We start from the raw sequence: 20,454 nt of genomic DNA, 5'->3' as shown, positions 1-20,454 counted from the left end.
CAGACATTATAATGAGCCCGTCCTCCATAGCTCCTCCCACCAGCTTCCTCTACCGTAGAGAACCAGGGAGTTAGAAATGAACGTCCTGAACTCCAAAGGCTCACGATGCGTTTCTAATCCAACACGTCTCAATCAGTAGCAAGTGGTATTCATGGGATGCGACGCTGTCCGTGGTCTTGGCAAGAGCATCGATTTCTGTGCTGATGAGCGTATATGTATTGGTGATCAAACCCCTTATTCTGGTGTTGCAACCGCCATGCTCCACTCACTGAGCCACATGGAATTTACAACCTATAAACATATGTATTATTGGAAATGCAGTTGTGTTGTACTTGCTTACTCAAATCAAATTTTTATTGGTCACATACACATGGTTAGCAGATGTTAATGAGAGTGTAGCGAAATGCTTGTTCTTCTAGTTCCGACAATGCATTAATATTAATAGTAGTTACTACTGGCTTACTACTACTGGAAGAACGGATCAGGATTATGAGTATACATTTGAAGTCGGAAGTTTACATACACTTAGGTTGGAGTCATTAAAACTAGTTTACATACACTTAGGTTGGAGTCATTAAAACTAGTTTACATCCACTTAGGTTGGAGTCATTACAACTCGTTTTTCAACCACTCCACACATTTCTTGTTAACAAACTATAGTTTTGGCAAGTCGGTTAGGACATCTACTTTGTGCATGACACAGGTCATTTTTCCAACAATTGTTTACAGATTCACTGTATCACAATTCCAGTGGGTCAGAAGTTTACATATACTAAGTTGACTGTGCCTTTAAACAGCTTGGAAAATTCCAGAAAATGTCATGGCTTTAGAAGTTTCTGATAGGCTAATTGACATAATTTGAGTCAATTGGAGGTGTACCTGTGGATGTATTTCAAGACCTACCTTCAAACTCAAGTCCTATATCGACATAACCTGAAAGGCCGCTCAGCAAGGAAGAAGCCACTGCTCCAAAACCGCCATAAAAAAGACAGACTGTGGTTTGCAACTGCACATGGGGACAAAGATTGTCCCCAAGATTTTTTGAGAAACGTCTTCTAGTCTGATGAAAAAAAAAATAGAACAGGTTGGCCATGAAGATCATCGTTATGTTTGGAGGAAAAAGAGGGAGACTTGCAAGCCTCATGTTGTGGGGGTGCTTTGCTGCAGGAGGGACTGGTGCACTTCACAAAATAGATGTCATCATGAGGTGGGAAAATTGTGTGGATATATTGAAGCAACATCCCAAGACATCAGTCAGGAAGTTAAAGCTTGGTCTTCCAAATGGACAATGACCCCAAGCATGCTTCCAAAGTTGTGGCAAAATGGCTTAAGGACAACAAAGTCAAGGTATTGGAGTGGCCATCACAAAGCCCTGACCTCAATCCCATAGAACATTTGTGGGCAGAACTGAAAAAGTGTGGCGAGCAAGGAAACCTACAAACCTGACTCAGTTACACCTGCTCTGTCAGGAGGAATGGGACAAATTTCCCCCAACTTATTGTGGGAAGCTTGTGGAAGGCTATCCGAAACGTTTGACCCAAGTTAAACAATTTAAAGGCAATGCTACCAAATACAAATTGAGTGTATGTAAACTTCTGACTCACTGGGAATGTGATGAAAGAAATACAATCTGAAATAAATCATTATCTCTACTATTATTCTGACATTCATATTCTTAAAATAAAGTGGTGATCCTAACTGACTGATTTTTACTAGGACTAAATGTCAGGAATTATGAAAAACTGAGTTTAAAAAAAAAAGCCATTCAAGTCGCACCATAAGGAGGCAAAAGTCACCTCAAATGACAAAAGCACCCCGGTCGGGATGGATGTTTGATTGATTTGACCTTAAAATGCCAGCTATGGAAAGGAGAATAAAGTTCTGATCCTTTTATATGTAAACATCCATTTCCATTAGCATTTTGATGTACATTTGTATGTCATTTCCTGTGTTCCTTTGTGCTAAACGTACCTTGAAATGCTGGCATCCTAGATTTCCAAATAGACGACATCATCAGAGCAGAGAGACGCCAGACAAGGCCAAGCAGAGCAGTCAACAGGCCACTTGTAAATGTGGTTCTTTATTGTACATGACATTTTCCTTTTTTGGTGTGAGCAACATAATTGACAATACATCGTTTTATATCCTACTCAGAATCCTATTCTAGTCCTCTATAAAAACAAAACAGCATCACATAAAACCTTACAACTCCACAACAATTCTCAGATGTAGTGCACCCCTACATGCATCAGGAACTTCAATAGCAGATCACCGAGAAACGTTTTTTAAATGATTTTTTTTCAACACACAGATGATAAACAAAAAATAAACGTAAAGAAAAAAATCCAATGGGGTTTCAATCATTATTCCAATTGTTGGTATCATTACCCGTTAACTCTGAGTGCTACGTCATTGAGACCACGTTAATGGGTTAACCAGCGGTCATAATGTGGCTTACGTTTGAGGAATGTTTTCAGAAATATACTTGTTGACAATACAGGGGTAAGGTAGTAAGTAGTAACACAGTTCAGGACTAACACGAGACATTCATTCAGACCACATAGGACTGCTTCCCTGCTATTATATGCATAATGTGGTCCAATTACATACCACAAATGGAAGGCGCAATATTTTTTTTTAAACCAAAATATATATATTTCTACAAATATTCTAGTTTAGCAAAATAAAAAAAAAACGATCCATCTACAGTGTGCAGGAATAGCTAAAGAATTTCATTTTTTAGTGCTCAACAAAAATGGCAAGTGAGAGATACCAGTAATTGGCACAATATATACATTTTTCAAAATCTCTCACAAAAAGGCACTTATTATTTCCAGATGCAATCTTGCAGGCAGGGTTTGTAATGCATTGCAACACCAGACAAATAACTTGCCACTTCATATTCTTGTCATCAGCTGAACTGGGGAAACGAGCCAACAGAAAAGTAAAGGCAACACTTACACTTCAGACAGCATAAAGACACCTATTTCTAAAAGGCAGGTTCCAGTTAAGGTCATTTTTGGCACAGATAATTGTTTTTTTATTTAATTTGAATTACAATTAACTACATAAATATATAAGAAAGGTTAGAAGACCCAACAAGTATTTCTTAAACATTGCTCCAGATGGAAATATGCCAAAGTTTGGATTGACAAACTCCCATTGATATCTATTTTTTTCTTCATTGCTTGTCTAAAGTGAAGTGTCACAGAAACGCACCCATGATCATCAGACAGGGAAGACTTGTTAATTTTCAGACAGCGGCGAAAGTCTAAATATTATGCGCTTTACTCGCTTGTTTGTGGAAACTAAGGAATTAAGATTGTTAAAGCCGAAGTTGTTTGTGCAGAGATACTTTGAAATTGCGGAGGCAACAAACACCCAGTGGGTTAAAGTATAATCACAAAAAAAAGAGATTAATAACAGCTCATCTCGGCTCATGTGTCAGTCTGAACACCTCAAATTAGTGAGGAAAAGAAGCAAAGAGGAAAAAAGTGAAACAGAACAGACATTAGTAGGCGCTGGCTGTGAATCGAGTCGGATTACAAAGCAACTAATAGAAGCTAATATCTTCATTCTAAATTGGATCCCAAAGTTTTTGTTGCATTGTCAACACTATCGTTTAGACTCTTGCGAAATGGGTTAAGGCAGTAGAATACTACATCAGCACTACAAGTACTCCCTTCTAGTGTAGCCTTCAGGTCATTGTCTGATCTACACTTCACACCTGAGTAGGAAAATGACCAATGGCTGAAAAGGCACAGATGACCTAAATGGAACCGACCAATTGGTTCACCCTGTAGATGAATGGCTGGTGCTTTAGTGAAACGGCCCTGTGAAAGCATTACAATAACCTGTAGAATTACTTAAGAGTAAATAGAGTAGTAGTACTTTGTAGCAACGGATCGCCTTTTCAGGGATTGTATAGGGGCTCCAGTTGTGTCTAACATCAGACGCGTCACATTGCAGGACCAGTTCATTTTGAATGGGTTGTAATAACGGTGTATGGAGTCATAGTAATAGGGGGTCATAGCAATAGGGGGTCATAGCAATAGGGGGTCATAGTAATAGGGGGTCATAGCAATAGGGGGCCATAGCAATAGGGGGTCATAGTAATAGGGGGTCATAGCAATAGGGAGTCATAGTAATAGGGGGTCATAGCAATAGGGGGTCATAGTAATAGGGAGTCATAGCAATATGGGGTCATAGCAATAGGGGGTCATAGCAATAGGGGGTCATAGTAATAGGGGGTCATAGCAATATGGGGTCATAGCAATAGGGAGTCATAGCAATAGGGAGTCATAGCAATATGGGGTCATAGCAATATGAACATTAGTATCTTCTGCGCTACAGTAATCTCTCTCTGTTGCTCTCCCCCCTCTCAAACCCAGGAGGGCACATTGGTGTTGAATCAGATGAGTTACTCCTACACAAGGCAGATTGCCTTGAGATAATGTATGATGAGCAGCATATTAGGTTTCAGTTGTACATGTGTGTTGGATCCTAGTGTTTCACCTGCAACCCTAGACTTCCAGTTAACGCTAGAGAGCAGCTCCCTGGTTCTCCTACAGAGAGCAGCTCCCTGGTTCTCCTACAGAGAGCAGCTCTCCGGTTCTCCTACAGAGAGCAGCTCCCTGGTTCTCCTACAGAGAGCAGCTCCCTGGTTCTCCAAACAGAGAGCAGCTTCCTGGTTCTCCTACAGAGAGCAGCTCCCTGGTTCTCCTACAGAGAGCAGCTTCCTGGTTCTCCTACAGAGAGCAGCTTCCAGGTTCTCCGACAGAGAGCAGCTCCCTGGTTCTCCTACAGAGAGCAGCTTCCTGGTTCTCCTACAGAGAGCAGCTTCCTGGTTCTCCTACAGAGAGCAGCTCCCCGGTTCTCCTACAGAGAGCAGCTCCCTGGTTCTCCTACAGAGAGCAGCTTCCTGGTTCTCCTACAGAGAGCAGCTTCCAGGTTCTCCTACAGAGAGCAGCTCCCTGGTTCTCCTACAGAGAGCAGCTCCCCGGTTCTCCTACAGAGAGCAGCTCTCCGGTTCTCCTACAGAGAGCAGCTCTCCGGTTCTCCTACAGAGAGCAGCTTCCTGGTTCTCCTACAGAGAGCAGCTTCCTGGTTCTCCTACAGAGAGCAGCTCCCTGGTTCTCCTACAGAGAGCAGCTCTCCGGTTCTCCTACAGAGAGCAGCTCCCTGGTTCTCCTACAGAGAGCAGCTCCCTGGTTCTCCTACAGAGAGCAGCTCTCCGGTTCTCCTACAGAGAGCAGCTCCCTGGTTCTCCTACAGAGAGCAGCTTCCTGGTTCTCCTACACTTCCAGTTACAGCGAGCAGCTACCTGGTTCTCTTACAAAGGGCAAAACCACAAGAGAGTGGTGATAAACAGAAAGGAGGGACGAGACAGCAGCGGTGCTGGGATTGGGATTATGTAGAGTGTTTAGAAGAATCTTTTCAGCAACACAGGTGAAAGTGTGTGTGAGCGAGAGTGAGGGACGGATCAGCTCGTGCACAGGTTCCAGTTAGACAGTGTGTGTGTGTGTGTGTGTGTGTGTGTGCAAATATGAATGCTGCTGAGTGCACACATATGCGTGTGTGTACAGGCATGTCAGTGTAAGTGTTTGGTGGTCAGACACCAGTTTTAATTGTGTTAGTCCGTGAACCAGACCAAGGTCGTACATCCATTAAACTTGTTAAAAACAAGACCAAAATAATATCAGCAAGTTAGTAAAATTCTTACTAAGAATGTTTTATTAAAATAAATGCCAAGGGGTTAATAAGAAATATAACAACACACACCATGAAAACTATAAAGCAAGCATGTAAAAATACTTATGACAAGAAACGAAAAGTTGCTAATGAGTTAAACAAGCTAGGATTTGGCAAGAAAACTATATCTAACTCTAGGAAAGGAAACACTCCTAATGAGGGACAGATTTCAAGATGTGAGGGGGGGTGGTTCAAAAACAAGTTGCAGTGGGCTTCATCAACAACAACAAAAAATGTCAGAAAAAGGATTTTATAATATACATACAAAATGAGATTAGAAAAATACATTATAAACCTTTAACAATGGCTGTAAATTACATTATCATACATCGTACTAGGCAGGTCAGAGAATACGGTATCTTTCACCATATACCTGATGAACTAAACCAACCTTTGCAATGTTACAACACGCTGTGCCATTGTATGAGGAAATATTTCTTAATACTGTCAAAATGCTTGTCATTTCTTGCTCCATGTTAATATTGCATTTCTAAAAAAAAAAAAAATGTTAAAAAAATTAAGAATAATTCATAACACTGAAAACAAATTGACCTTTTCTGTGTAAAGCATGTATGAGAAAAATAAATAGTATCAGACTGCCAGGGAAATACTTTAGAAGTCATGTCTCAATTGATTTTTTATAGTATTTTTTAAATTTTTGATTAGATACCCCGCCTTTTGTTTCAATAACTGAAAACTGCTTGGCTGTGAAGTTGTGTTAGCTGTAGAGACGGCCTAAAGACAAAACGCTTGTTTTGTTTTCACCTTTCATTTATGCACCATCTTGATTTTGCTTTCAAGCCTCAGTTTTGGATGTAATCGTTTGTTCTACCATGTGCGGGACTTCACCTCTTCCAGTATTCACACCTGGAACCAACACTACTCAGTAGTAAGGACCTTAAAAAGAGTGCAGACGGCCTCATCGTTTTACCTGTAGGGAGGCAAGGAGTTTTTCTAGTCTCGGCTATATCATCCAGCTTTATGTCGATCACTTCCAGAATGGCTACATATTGACTAACATAGAAATCAATACATGTCATCCAGCCCCCTCCTCCGAATCTGAAGAGCCCCGAACTGCATCTGGGAAAACCCCCTGGGGTCTTTAGGTCATACGATTGATTATAAAACGGTGTTGGCTACATTCCCCGATTGTAGTGAGAACGCATTGTTAGACTGGATGTTTTCAGTTTGCAGATTTTGAAACAGAGGTATACATGCAAACGGCTTTTCCCCTCTTAATCTCATTTCATATTCAATTTATTCATAAAATGTCCTGGCAGACTTCTGCGTTGCTATTGGCAGTTTGTTCTTTGTAGAATAATCACAGTTACCAGAAAACGAGACAAGGGAAAACACGTTAAATCAAAATGCAGAGAAATAAGAAATGAAACTTGTTCCGGTGGCAGAGAAAAGGGCCAAAGGTAGAAAATAAAACAAAGAAACTGAACTTATACTTGGGAAGACGAACCATGGCACATATTTTAGCTGGTCATACGACTGCTATTCTTTTTGCATAGAATAACTTCAGTAGCTCAGCGATAATGACGGAGCTACCCTGCTCAACTCTTCAGAGCGCATACAGAAGCCGTTCCTCTCTGCAGTTTCCTAGTTGTTGCTGGATATTACTGAACAGAATGTTAACACTTGGAAAAAGAAACGACCGTCGATAAGGCACTTCTTTTAACTTTAAAAAAAAAAAACATCTTCTCTGTGTCTCTCTCAACCCCTCTTCGTAACACTTACATACTTGCAATGTTCCTAGGTATGACTATTTTGGTCTTTATTTTTATTTTCCAAGCCAATAATATCCAAAGTAACACAGCATTTTCGCCACATGTCCTTTTTCTGCATACTATTTTTTTTTTACCTTCCCCCCCCCCATATTTTGTAACTGCAAGTATAAAAAGCTAAAATTGCCAAAAATATATATGTTTTCTTCTCCAGCATCCTGTAAGAGGATTTCATTGTGTTCTCCATCTTTACTATGTAATGACAGGTATCTACATGTATCTCTCGCTCTCTCTCTGTGTGTGTATTTATGTATATATATATATAACAGGTATGTATAAAGCAATTTGAACAGGCAGGCATGGCTTTCACATCCTATTTTTGTTCTTCAGAAAGAGTAAAAGAAACGGTCAGGGCTCAGGAGCTGGACTATACCTTCACGGAGACACATTGTGGATGTGCTAATTGGGGGACTTGAAACGGGTATGGTGATGTTAAAAATAAAGTCATTTAAATTCAAACAGGCATATTTGCACGAGGGCAAGTATCCCGTCCCCCAAGGATGACTTGATTGGTATCAAATTGGAAAAGAGATTAAAAGAAAACTATAAAAACACACTAGCATTTTTTTTTGCCAGGGGGTATAGATACAACCAAAAACAAAAAGGCAAAATCAAAAAAAGAGAAAAGGAAATATATACAAACTTCACTATCAGGATCCTCCCTTCACCAGTAGCCATCTTTAGTGTTTAAATCGCCTTTGTCTCTTCATGGGAAACTAGAGCTTTACTTACGCAAGCATGAAATCACACCCTTTCAAAGGCTAAAATGGTGGAGAGCCCTCTGCGGTTAGATACATATTTAAGTAGATATAATTCAACTGGAAACGCTCTGGTTAAATATGCGCACAATACTTTTTTTTGTCTTTTAGATCACAGCTCGCATCATTTCTCTAAATACATCAGGCACTGTATACTTGGGACACAGTGTGGAGGGGCATAGTTAAGTTCAGTAGCTAGTTGACTATATATTCACTGTGCCCTCAACCCATCCTACTTTCATTATAGTAATAGAAACACCGTTTCTCATCCTGATTCTTCCCCATATCACCCTGTCCCAGCACCCCACCTAGCTTCCGCTAACTGCCCATGATAGGCCTGCCACTTCAAAAGCTACCTTTTAAGTTCTTACAACCTGCTTTGTCTGGCTAGTCCTTCACAAAAGAGCTCATTAGAATGAATTAACAAGAAAACAGAAAAATCAAGTAAAACCAAAGAAAAACATAACATAAAAACAAATTATAATAAGCTCCATTTGCAGTCAATTTAGCCATGCTTTTAACCGACAGCCGTGGAGGGCACACCCAGAATGTGTCAGCACATTATCATCTCAGAGGTTCATAATGCACGACCACATATGAAAATGACAAGAGAATCAACAAGTTGGTGTGAGTCTAGTTTCTCTTTCCTTCTATTTCCTTTTCTTTCAAATGACCCACAAGGAAGTGTGGAATGGGGAGGGAAAGGGGCCATACAGTTTGGGTTCCGTTCCCATTGTTCAGTAATTATTAGTGAGGTCACCGAATCAGAGCAGGTACGGGGGCGGTCGACAGGGAGGACGGGATCTTTATTGAGATTATATATATATATATATAAATATATATATATTTTTATTCAGTGCAGATTCATTAGTAACACACACACACACACACACATTCCTCCAGTTTGTGATTCATGAAGAAAAAGAAAGAGAGAGAATGGGAATTCAACTCAATGAACAGAAATCAATTAAATAATAACTTTGGTTGATGTGTTTCTATGAGATTGTGATATATATATATATTTTTAAATGTAAAAAAAAAAAAAAATCAAAAACATGTTAGGGTAACTAAGGGCAGGCGCCTCTTTCTCACTGCGTCCCGAGAGGCTAGCAAAAGGCAATTACCAGTTAACTGATCAGCAGGCAGGCTTGGGGCGGCTCGTCATTGGGTGAAGAGTTCAGAGGTCAGAAGGTCATGTGTTAGTTGCCGGTGGCGGCTAGGTGGTTAGAAACAAAAAACAAACAAAAAGAAAGAAAAAATAGAAAGGATATTAGTGTCAGCAAGAAGAGACTGGAATGACATCATTTTTAACAATAAAATTACTGCAATCTCTTATTCCCACTAATTCTCGCCAAGAGACAAACCCAGCTAGCTAATATTGTTATAATCATGAGGTTGTTACATCACGATCTCAACTACTAAGCCACAACCTGAATTAAAAGGTTGTTTAAATCAAAGCGCTACATTGGCCCGAGTACCAGAACTCAAGAGAGGTCGAACAAAGTACAAAACAATAAGTTTTAGTTTCTTTGAGGTTGGAATGGAAATTACCTACAGTGCGATTAGTGGTAAGGAAACTTAAAGTAACTAGCTAGTGTTACGTAATGAATAACAGTAACTAGCTAGTGTTACGCAATGAATAACAGTAACTAGCTAGTGTTACGCAATGAATAACAGTAACTAGCTAGTGTTACGTAATGAATAACAGTAACTAGCCCGTGTTACGCAATGAATAACAGTAACTAGCCGGTGTTACGCAATGAATAACAGTAACTAGCTAGTGTTACGCAATGAATAACAGTAACTAGCTAGTGTTACGCAATGAATAACAGTAACTAGCTAGTGTTACGCAATGAATAACAGTAACTAGTGTTACGCAATGAATAACAGTAACTAGCGTTACGCAATGAATAACAGTAACTAGCGTTACGCAATGAATAACAGTAACTAGCGTTACGCAATGAATAACAGTAACTAGCGTTACGCAATGAATAACAGTAACTAGCGTTACGCAATGAATAACAGTAACTAGTGTCACGCAATGAATAACAGTAACTAGCTAGTGTTACACAATGAATAACAGTAACTAGCTAGTGTTACGCAATGAATAACAGTAACTAGCTAGTGTTACGCAATGAATAACAGTAACTAGCTAGTGTTACGCAATGAATAACAGTAATTAGCTTGTGTTACGCAATGAATAACAGTAACTAGCGTTACGCAATGAATAACAGTAACTAGCGTTACGCAATGAATAACAGTAACTAGCGTTACGCAATGAATAACAGTAACTAGCATAACGCAATGAATAACAGTAACTAGGGTTACGTAATGAATAACAGTAACTAGGGTTACGTAATGAATAACAGTAACTAGGGTTACGTAATGAATAACAGTAACTAGCGTTACGCAATGAATAACAGTAACTAGGGTTACGTAATGAATAACAGTAACTAGGGTTACGTAATGAATAACAGTAACTAGCGTTACGCAATGAATAACAGTAACTAGGGTTACGCAATGAATAACAGTAACTAGGGTTACGTAATGAATAACAGTAACTAGGGTTACGTAATGAATAACAGTAACTAGGGTTACGTAATGAATAACAGTAACTAGGGTTACGTAATGAATAACAGTAACTAGGGTTACGTAATGAATAGATTAATTTCCCCCAATTATTTTTCTTTATTATCAGTATATACAGGAACCATAAATAAAATGTCAAAATATAAAATGACAGTACCTCATGTACAACTGAAATATCAACATTTTTTCCATGTATTTATCCATTTTATTTCAATTCTTAAACACACCGGAGAGAGAACGTTAACTGGCTTTGATTAGGTATGTCCGTCCTACCATTTTTTAAATATTTTTTTTTACAGAAAACAAAAATCAAGACATGAACCATGTGGAAAAATGATGCCTGGTGGCTACTGTACTGCTGTCTACCTTTTCTACTTCGTGTTCAGTCGCTTTCCACTCTGTTCCTCATAAGTAAAACAAATGGAATGATGGAAACAAGGCTGACCTATTTTAGGATCTAATCTCACATCAGAGGAATGTTAGGAAAACGTAGCTTGAAAAGGGCGTGTGATACCTGTTCTGTCACCAAGGGCCACAGTTCATGTAAACCAAAGCAATTAACATCGTTTTGCCTGAGCATTGAAATATAGTTCTATATCGAGTACTACGTATGTAAACAATGTGCATAATGTGCAGTATATAAAAACACGAAAAATCCCCAACTAAGGCAAATATAAGGCAATGCAATCAACAGGCAAAGTAAAGCATCCTAGAGACTAAACTAACCTCTGTCTACAATCCTTTGGTAAGGATGGACGCGCGAGTCATGTCGTCTCATTTTAGTAGCCATTGCACCTAGATTGCAACAAGTCCACAAGGTTAGAAACTGTTCACTTTAGGAGGGGAAAAACAAATCTTACACAGTAATACATATTGACATTTACATATACTGCTTATACATTAGATCCTAATATACATAAACATGACAGACATGTATGGAAAAAATGCATAGGAAAAAAATAACATTTGCTTTAATTTGATATCTACAAATGTATAACTTAGGTAGTAAAATGTCACAGTACTCAGTGTTACATAGAGGATTTGTGGAAACCGGTGGGCAGGGGGACAGGGGACTAAAGCTATCTAGCAAAAGAAAAGCTCATCTTCCATAGGAGACAGGGGGATTGAGGAAGAAAAACAATTGGCTGATTTTGAAAAGGTGTGAAAGTCCAATGCAGCTCAGATCCTAATTGGATAGTGCAAGACACCACCTGGCTCTCTCACATCTCTACATCTCTCAGTATCAATCTGCTCACTGGCAGTAGCATTCATTTCTCTCTGAATATTTGTCACAAATGAAGACAGACATTTCAATTACCCTAGTGTGGTTTCTCCTGATATCATACACGCAAATGGGGTAAAATACTATGTTGGTTGCATAGGAACTGTGACTGTGCATAGAGATAAACAATTAGTCTATGACCCAAAACAAATCCCAGATTGAAAAGTGTTCCAAGGTAAATCCTTAATGCAACGAGTTGGACAATCTAAAAGTTTGTCTAAAAGCCTAGCTAGAGCGCAGTGCAGTCGGCGAGACACCATTTCAGCACTCAGGGGTCGGTGCTCTTGGGCTTTTATGCGGATATGTCAATATTTCTGATTTAGTGAGCCGGGGAAGGATAGCCTCCCAGATCTCGGGGACAGAGAGATGGCAGAGTGATGCTGCGGGAGGCCATATTTCTCTGCTCTTCATTACCCAGAAAGCGTTTAAAGAGATTTGTGTCAGAGCCCTTCAATGGCTAAATGGTGGCAGTCCCCACAGAACAGGTCACCGTGACAACCATCTGGGCATCCTGTCAAATGGTACACTAGTAAACTCTCTTGTCTGCAGTTATCAAGTGAGCACTTCTAAAGGAGACAACTCAGAATGTTGGCCCTAAAATAAGAAGGCTTGGGTAAGTTTCCATGCTGGAATGGAAAGTTGTGGTGGATTAAGCCAGTGACAGTTACATCTCATTTGGAACAGCCAAACAGACCTCACACTAATATCTATCTATCCTGGCAGGGAAGGCAGGCAAGCTGTGTGACGTTTCACAGCGCTGGTTGATAACCAAGCCAGTCCGCCCACATTCCACTCTGCAGCACCAGATGTCCTGAAGTTTCCTCAGACTCCTGAGCAGGTCTGACAGAGCCAGATGCATGTTGTGTTCCGCTGGCGCTCTGTTGCTGAAGGCGGCGATCAATACGGCGAGTAAATAAAACGCACTAAGCTGCTGTCCCCCTCCAAATTAGAGAGAAAATCCAGTAGGTTCTGTACTACAGAACAGCTCCCCCAGGCACCTCTTTCACGGACACACGGGGTCAGCTAACATGGCACCTGTGTATCAGCCGTCTCATGTCAGGATCAACACCTCAGGCATGTCATTAAGGCAGCGACACAAACAGGAAAGGGCCCGCTGTCAAAACTTGACAAGGTATGCCGTGGCAAACAGTCATTATTTGGTCAAATTAGAGGGCGACAGCCTCCATAAAATGTGAGATATTATCGTCAGTCACGTCTAAATGTTTCTTCCACGGAATGTTGCTCTGAGCGCCGGCGTGCAGACACACCCGCACCTACGGAATGTAATTCCCACGGCTGACATATTGACTGGGGAATGTCGGTGGCTCGTACTAAGTTGAAGTTCAAGAGTGTGAAAACTGAGCCAATGGGAAAAATGAGAACAGTGAATTTAATGAACATCCCCACCGGGACAAAGGGGACTTTCTACTGGCATCAAGGCCGGAGCACAGAGCTAGCTGAGAAAAAAATAATACTCATTTCAAAAGCTGATGAAATCCGGGGGGATCCACCGCCAGACTGAATCTGCCGCTAGCGAGAGCATAACAAAGCTAGAGCGCGGGAGCGTGCAACACAAGCATGTCCCTGCCAGAGTGTCTTCAGACAAGGCAACTCGTATTGCATGGGAGTAAAACGGCAGCTGCAGAACAGAGAGGAAACGACAGGTAGACTAGTAGTTAAGAGCGTTGGGCCATTAAATGAAAGGTCGCTGGTTTCGAATCCAAGAGCCGACTAGGTGAAAATCTGTCGATGTGCCCTTGAGCAAGGCACTTCATTGTAGTAAGTCTCTCTGAATAAGAGTGTCTGCTAAATGACTAAAATGTAAAACTAAACCTGAGCCAGGAAAAGGATGCTGGGGAGATGAGCTAAAATAAAAAATCCCTGTCCCCCTTGCCCTTTGTTAGCACATTAGTCCTGTTCAGCTGTCAGGTCATAAGGTCACACCCATAACAAGCCTGTTTTTCAGCTGGATACGACATATTTACCTTTCAACAAGTCCTGACCGTGGCTCATCGAAGCCGCGTCCAAAAACCCAGGGTAAAACAAGCTGCCCTCCTGTCCGGGGCTAAAGGGGCCGCCGCCCAGGCCCCAGGGTCGCTTACCTAGAACCCCACTGTGGTCGATGGGGTACTCCAGCAGGGAGGTGGGCGCCAGGGCGTACGGGTAGTCGTACGGGGAGGCGTAGAGGATGCCGCCGTCCGGCGAGGGAGGCACCAGGGTTGGGGTGCCATTGGGTAACATGCCCTGCATTTGGGGTTGTCGGATGATGTTCATGATGGGGGGCCCTGCCGGTGTGGGGGGCCTCATCTGCTGATGGGGGGCCATCAACTGCCCCTGGGGGGCCTGCATTAGACGGGGGCCCTGAGCGGCGGCGGCCGCCGCTGCAAGAGAGAACGCAAGGGGGTCTGCCATAAGAAGAGTAAAAGACAGAAAGAAAGACAGAGAGATACAAGACAAGGGGGTAGAGATGGTGGTGCGGTGGACCAAAATCACAGGTGGAGAAGCGAGAGTTGGAAAACACAAAAAGTAGGAAAAGGAGGGGAGAAGGTGGGGAGGGGTGAAAAAAAGGAAAATTAGACCATGCAATGATCACGGTGAACCAGCAAACAAAAAATTAAGTAAACAAGAAAATAATAAAAGAACCCCATACCAAACTATAAAAAGTGAAAACACTGCATTCAACACCAATGCACAGACCATATTAAGCATACCAATCACCATGACAACTACGAGTTCATGTACTGCTGACGGCACAAGCCAACAGAAATGGAGCCGGTGGCCATGGAGAGGAGAGATGGCGTGAACGTTTCTGATAAGGACCAATGAGAGGATCACATCAATCCCCCAAAAATACAATCCAGTCTATTGGACGACTCTCTGGGCCAATGAGGCCCTGCTTTGGACAGGCTAGTTGAAATCTGCCAGACTATAAAAACTGTTCTGATGCCCTCCACTCCGCTACATGACCGTAAGACCATTTTGGTTGGCTGACAAAATAAATCGCAGAAAGATTTTTTCTAATTGTTTAGCATTTGCAAATGTTCTGACATGGTGAACATCACAGACAGCGGGGGCGGTTGGATCAATGTTTTACATGTGACTCGGTGACTAATTCATGCCGAGTATCGCAGGTCTGGCAACACAGCTGAGAAAACCAGACACTGGTCCAGACATTGGTGTTAGAAACCAATGTCTGCCAAGTCAAATCATTTCACATTTTACAAATTAGATTTTTATTTCAAAACAAGCCATTAATTTTTGGACTGAAAAAATGCTCAAAACATTACTAATACCATGATAATAATAATAATAATAACAATGCAAACAGTAAATTGTGACAAATTTCAAGCAGCCATCAAAGAGACATGAAAGTGCAGAACTGAAAGTGCAGAACTGCGGGAACTCTGGGTGGGATGAACCCCAAAGAAAGAACCACTTTGGAGATGGGAAAACTAAAGTGTTTGTAACAGATGCGTGAACTACGTCATGCAGAGATGAGCGAGTGATTTCTGCAGTGCGCTGAAGGCTCATAGCAGCCACCTCGACATTGCAGCAAACTGTGATTGCATCCATATGGGAAGGGGGAAAAGGGCACATCGAGAAGAACCAGCGGGAGGAAGAGGGGGGAAACCGATCTACTTGAATACAGGTGGTTTTAGTAGGTAGGTATACATGGGTCGGACATCTAGGACAACATTTCAGAGCAAAGTGCATAAGTTTATAAAATAAAAAAAGGCACTAAAATGACTACAAAACATGAGGCAGAAGCACACAGTTAACTGTATATCGTGAGCATCTATTCTTCCCTGTGGTTATTGTGAGGTTCTAAGTGGTTATTGTGAGGTTCTAAGTGATTATTGTGAGGTTCTAAGTGGTTATTATGAGGTTCTAAGTGATTATTGTGAGGTTCTAAGTGGTTATTGTGAGGTTCTAAGTGATTATTGTGAGGTTCTAAGTGGTTATTATGAGGTTCTAAGTGATTATTGTGAGGTTCTAAGTGGTTATTATGAGATTCTAAGTGATTAATACAATAACAAATGGATTAAGACGATTAATGATAAGCGTTGGTGTGTAACATTAGTCAATGTGGATCCAAACAGGACCTTTGTGTAGTGTGTGTGTGGTTGTAAAGCGTACGTGTCTTGATGTTGGTGTCTCGGTACGTCCCGTTGAGAATGGCCAGCTCCATCAGCTGCATCTTCTTCAGATTATCCTCTCCTTCCGCCTGGAACAACAAACAAACAAAATCATCAGTTAACAAGTCCCGTCAGTCATGTCAAGACATGTTACTGTGCTGTGTCCCTATTGCAAGTGGGGGGGAGGGGGTACATAGGGACAGACGTCCAGAGGTGTAAACATTAGAGGACACCTTTTGAAACAAAAATGAGTTTCTATTGAACAAATTCAGGTTGGCCCCTTCCTGTTCAGTTTGGTTCCTAATGAATAAACCCTGGCTACAGCTAGTTCTCCATAAGCACGTTGCATGAGAGAGGAAGGTATCGAGAAGAGTTACAACACCATGGTCATGTTGCATCATCTCATTTTGTTGCTAAATCGCTGACAGATATTAGGCAGGGGAAAACGCATGCATAAACCACTGCCTTATCAGCGAGATAATTACCGAGAAAAATAAATCTCCCCCTTGTGCACAATCAAATGTGCAATAAAAGCCCAGCTAATGTCAGTCCTGTCAATTAATGTTTGGATAAATAAATACATACATAAGCAGTGTCACTGTCATTATCCCCCAAATTAGGCAAGTTCAATTATTCATGGAAAGCAATTAAGTTAGCACCCGTCCCCGAGCCCGCCTCCCCCCACGAAGCGGCTAAACACTCCATAACCATGACAACAAAGTAGAAACCCAGTGCTTTTCCAAGTAGATCGTAATAAAGAAGGACCGGTGTGATTGCAGCAGACAGCGAGATAAACGAGGCTTCAGACAGACAAGGCTGCTGCAAACAGACAGACAAGGCTGATTTGAGTTGGGCTACAGACAGACAAGGCCCCCCAGACCAGACTTACTTTCTGGTAAATTTCCTGAAATTTTCCCTAGGAAGTTAACCTTTTTGGGATAGGGGGCAGCATTTTCACTTTTGGATGAATAGCGTGCCCAGAGTGAACTGCCTCCTACTCTGTCACAGATGCTAATATATGCACATTATTAGTAGTATTGGATAGAAAACACTCTGAAGTTTCTAAAACTGTTTGAATGATGTCTGTGAGTATAACAGAACTCATTTGGCCTTGTCCGGGGGTGTCCTCGGATGGGGCCACAGTGTCTCCTGACCCCTCCTGTTTCAGCCTCCAGTATTTATGCTGCAGTAGTTTATGTGTCGGGGGGCTAGGGTCATTTTGTTATATCTGGAGTACCTCTCCTGTCCTATTCGGTGTCCTGTGTGAATTTAAGTGTGCTCTCTCTAATTCTCTCTTTCTCTCTCTCTCTGAGGACCTGAGCCCTAGGACCATGCCTCAGGACTACCTGACATGATGACTCCTTGCTGTTCCCAGTCCACCTGGCCGTGCTGCTGTTCCAGTTTCAACTGTTCTGCCTTATTATTATTCGACCATGCTGGTCATTTATGAACATTTGAACATCTTGGCCATGTTCTGTTATAATCTCCACCCAGCACAGCCAGAAGAGGACTGGTCACCCCACATAGCCTGGTTCCTCTAGGTTTCTTCCTAGGTTTTGGCCTTTCTAGGGAGTTTTTCCTAGCCACCGTGCTTCTACACCTGCATTGCTTGCTGTTTGGGGTTTTAGGCTGGGTTTCTGTACAGCACTTTGAGATATCAGCTGATGTACGAAGGGCTATATAAATAAATTTGATTTGATTTGATATGGCAGGCAAAAACCTGAGAAAAAAATCTGAGGTTTGTAGTTTTCAACCCAGCCCCCATTGAAGATACAGGGTGATATTAGTTATGCTTTACTTCCCAAGGCTTCCACTAGTTATGAACAGTATTTAGAACCTGTTTTGAAGATTCTCCTCTAAAGGAGGGGCTCATGAGAGCTCTTTGAGTGAGTGGTCTGGCTGAGTGCCACAGCCTCGGTCTGGCGCGCTCACGTGAAAGGTAGCTACGTTCCACTTAATTTGTACAGACAAAGGAATTGTCCGGTTGGAACATTATTGAAGTTTTATTAAAGTTTTATCAATCCTAAAGATTGATTCCATACTTAGGTTGGCATGTTTCTACGGGCTGTAACGGACCTTTTGAACCTTTCGTCCGACGTTCGGCGAGACCTGAACGCGCTTTTGGATTTGTTTACCAAACACCCTAACAAAAGAAGATATTTGGAGATAACTGATGGACATTATCGAACAAATCAAACATTTATGGTGGAACTGGGATTCCTGGGAGTGCATTCTGATGAAGATCATCAAGGGTAAGGGAACATTTATAATGCTATTTCTGAGTAATGTTGACTACCCAATATGGCGGGTATCTTTTTGGCTGCTTTGTTGTCTAAAGGCTGTACTCAGATTATTGCATGGTTCGCTTTCTCCGTAAAGTTTTTTTGAAATCTGACACAGCGGTTGCATTAAGGAGAAGTTTATCTAAAGTTCCATGTATAATAGTCGTATCTTTATCAATGTTTATTATGAGTATTTCTGTAAATTGATGTGGCTCTCTGCACAATCCCCGCATGTTTTAGAACTACTGAACGTAACGCGCCAATGTAAACTCCGATTTTTTTGTTAGAAATATGAACTTTATCAAACAAAACATATATGTATTGTGTAACATGAAGTCCTATGAGTGTCATCTGATCATCAAAGATCATCAAAGGTTAGTGATGAATTTTATCTCTATTTCTGCTTTTTGTGACTCCTCTCTTTGGCTGGAAAAATGGCTGTGTTTTTCTGTGGCTCGGTGGTGACCTAACAATATCGTTTGTGGTGCTTTTACTGTAAATCCTTTTTGAAATCAGACACTGTGGCTGGATTAACAAGAATGTTATCTTTAAAATGGTGTAAAATACTTGTATGCTTGAGGAATTGTAATTATGAGATTTTTGTTGTTTTGAATTTGGCGCCCTGCACTTTCACTGGCTGTTGCGGCAGTCCTAGAAAGATTAAACCCAGGAAGTTGGGGAATTTCGCTTAAATTAATCAAAAAGTCAGTGAATTGTTTTTATGGGATACACATAAGGCAATTCTTGTGACATATTTTGGTTAAACTATCCCCAATTCAATGGAATTGCAACCTTCTGCATGCACAGTGCATTCTTCCATCACATGTACAGCTGATTCTCAAGATCTTGCACACTGATGAGATGCTTTTGAGCCCATACTACTACACTGTCTGAGCCAAGTACTGCATGCTTTCTGGTAAGTTTTGACCACTGGGTGGGGTGAATATATTTTATATGACATGCATGATTTGTTAACTAGTAAATAGTAGCCCACAGCAAAGTGTGTTTAAATAATTTCTAACTTGTTAACAATTTCTGCTAGTTAGTTTTTTGCACATACTGTGCCAAATCATATGTGAAGAATGCAACAAAGATGCAGAATCATCTGGCAAAGTGCATAAAATTCCCTCAGCGCTCACAACAAGCAACCTCTGACAAAACACCCTCTACTTCTATTTGAGGTGAAAATTATTCATCATACACCTTGTCGATAGCGACAGCTCTTGGTCCTCCTGGAATCAGAATGTTTTTGACTCAATCGAGGGATGTAGTCAGAGAAATGATGATGAATGTCTAGCTCGAGCTGTGCATGCAACTGGTCCACCTCTGATGCTCACAGACAATATGTACTGGAAGAGATTTCTGAAATACACCCCTCCAACCAGACATGCTTTATCTACTCATATGCTGGATGCAGAGTTCAACAGAGTTCAAGTGAAGGTCAAGCAAATCATAGAGAAAGCAGACTGTATTGTAATCATCTCTGATGGGTGGTCGAATGTTCATGGACAAGGAATAATTAACTACAAAATCTCCACCCCTCAACCAGTATTCTACAAGAGCACAGACACAAGGGATAACAGACACACCTGTCTCTACATTGCAGATGAGCTGAAGGCAGTCATCAATGACCTTGGACCACAGAAGGTATTTGCACTGGTGACAGACAATGCTGCGAACATGAAGGCTGCTTGGTTTAAAGTGGAGGATGCCTACCCTCACATCACACCCATTGGTTGTGCTGCTCATATATTGAATCTGCTCCTCAAAGCCATCATGGCACTGAAAACAATGGATACACTCTACAAGAGAGCCAATGAACTTGTTAGGTATGTGAAGGGTCATCAAGTAATAGCAGCAATCTAC

At 41.3% G+C, this 20,454-nt stretch overlaps 1 protein-coding gene across 4 annotated transcripts in view; it reads right to left on the bottom strand.

Moving 5' to 3' along the window:
• Window positions 1–2,047: 2,047 nt before the first annotated feature.
• LOC110498155 (protein quaking-A) overlaps window positions 2,048–20,454 on the bottom strand; it is a 140,156-nt gene continuing 121,749 nt past the window's right edge. Inside the window, exons 5-8 of one of the 4 annotated variants that reach the window (XM_036955123.1) lie at window positions 16,308–16,395; window positions 14,156–14,575; window positions 11,615–11,683; window positions 2,048–9,515 (exon numbers count right to left, since the gene is read on the bottom strand). In XM_036955123.1, the coding sequence (XP_036811018.1) occupies window positions 9,499–9,515; window positions 11,615–11,683; window positions 14,156–14,575; window positions 16,308–16,395 (594 nt within the window). In that variant the 3' untranslated portion in view covers window positions 2,048–9,498. The remainder of the gene's footprint in view (window positions 9,516–11,614; window positions 11,684–14,155; window positions 14,576–16,307; window positions 16,396–20,454) is intronic. The other 3 variants (XM_036955124.1, XM_036955126.1, XM_036955125.1) reach the window with 3 other exon arrangements.

This window comes from Oncorhynchus mykiss, chromosome 19 (genome assembly GCF_013265735.2).
Source record: "Oncorhynchus mykiss isolate Arlee chromosome 19, USDA_OmykA_1.1, whole genome shotgun sequence".
NCBI lineage: Eukaryota > Metazoa > Chordata > Actinopteri > Salmoniformes > Salmonidae > Oncorhynchus > Oncorhynchus mykiss.
This window is presented reverse-complemented; position numbering and strand designations above follow the sequence as displayed.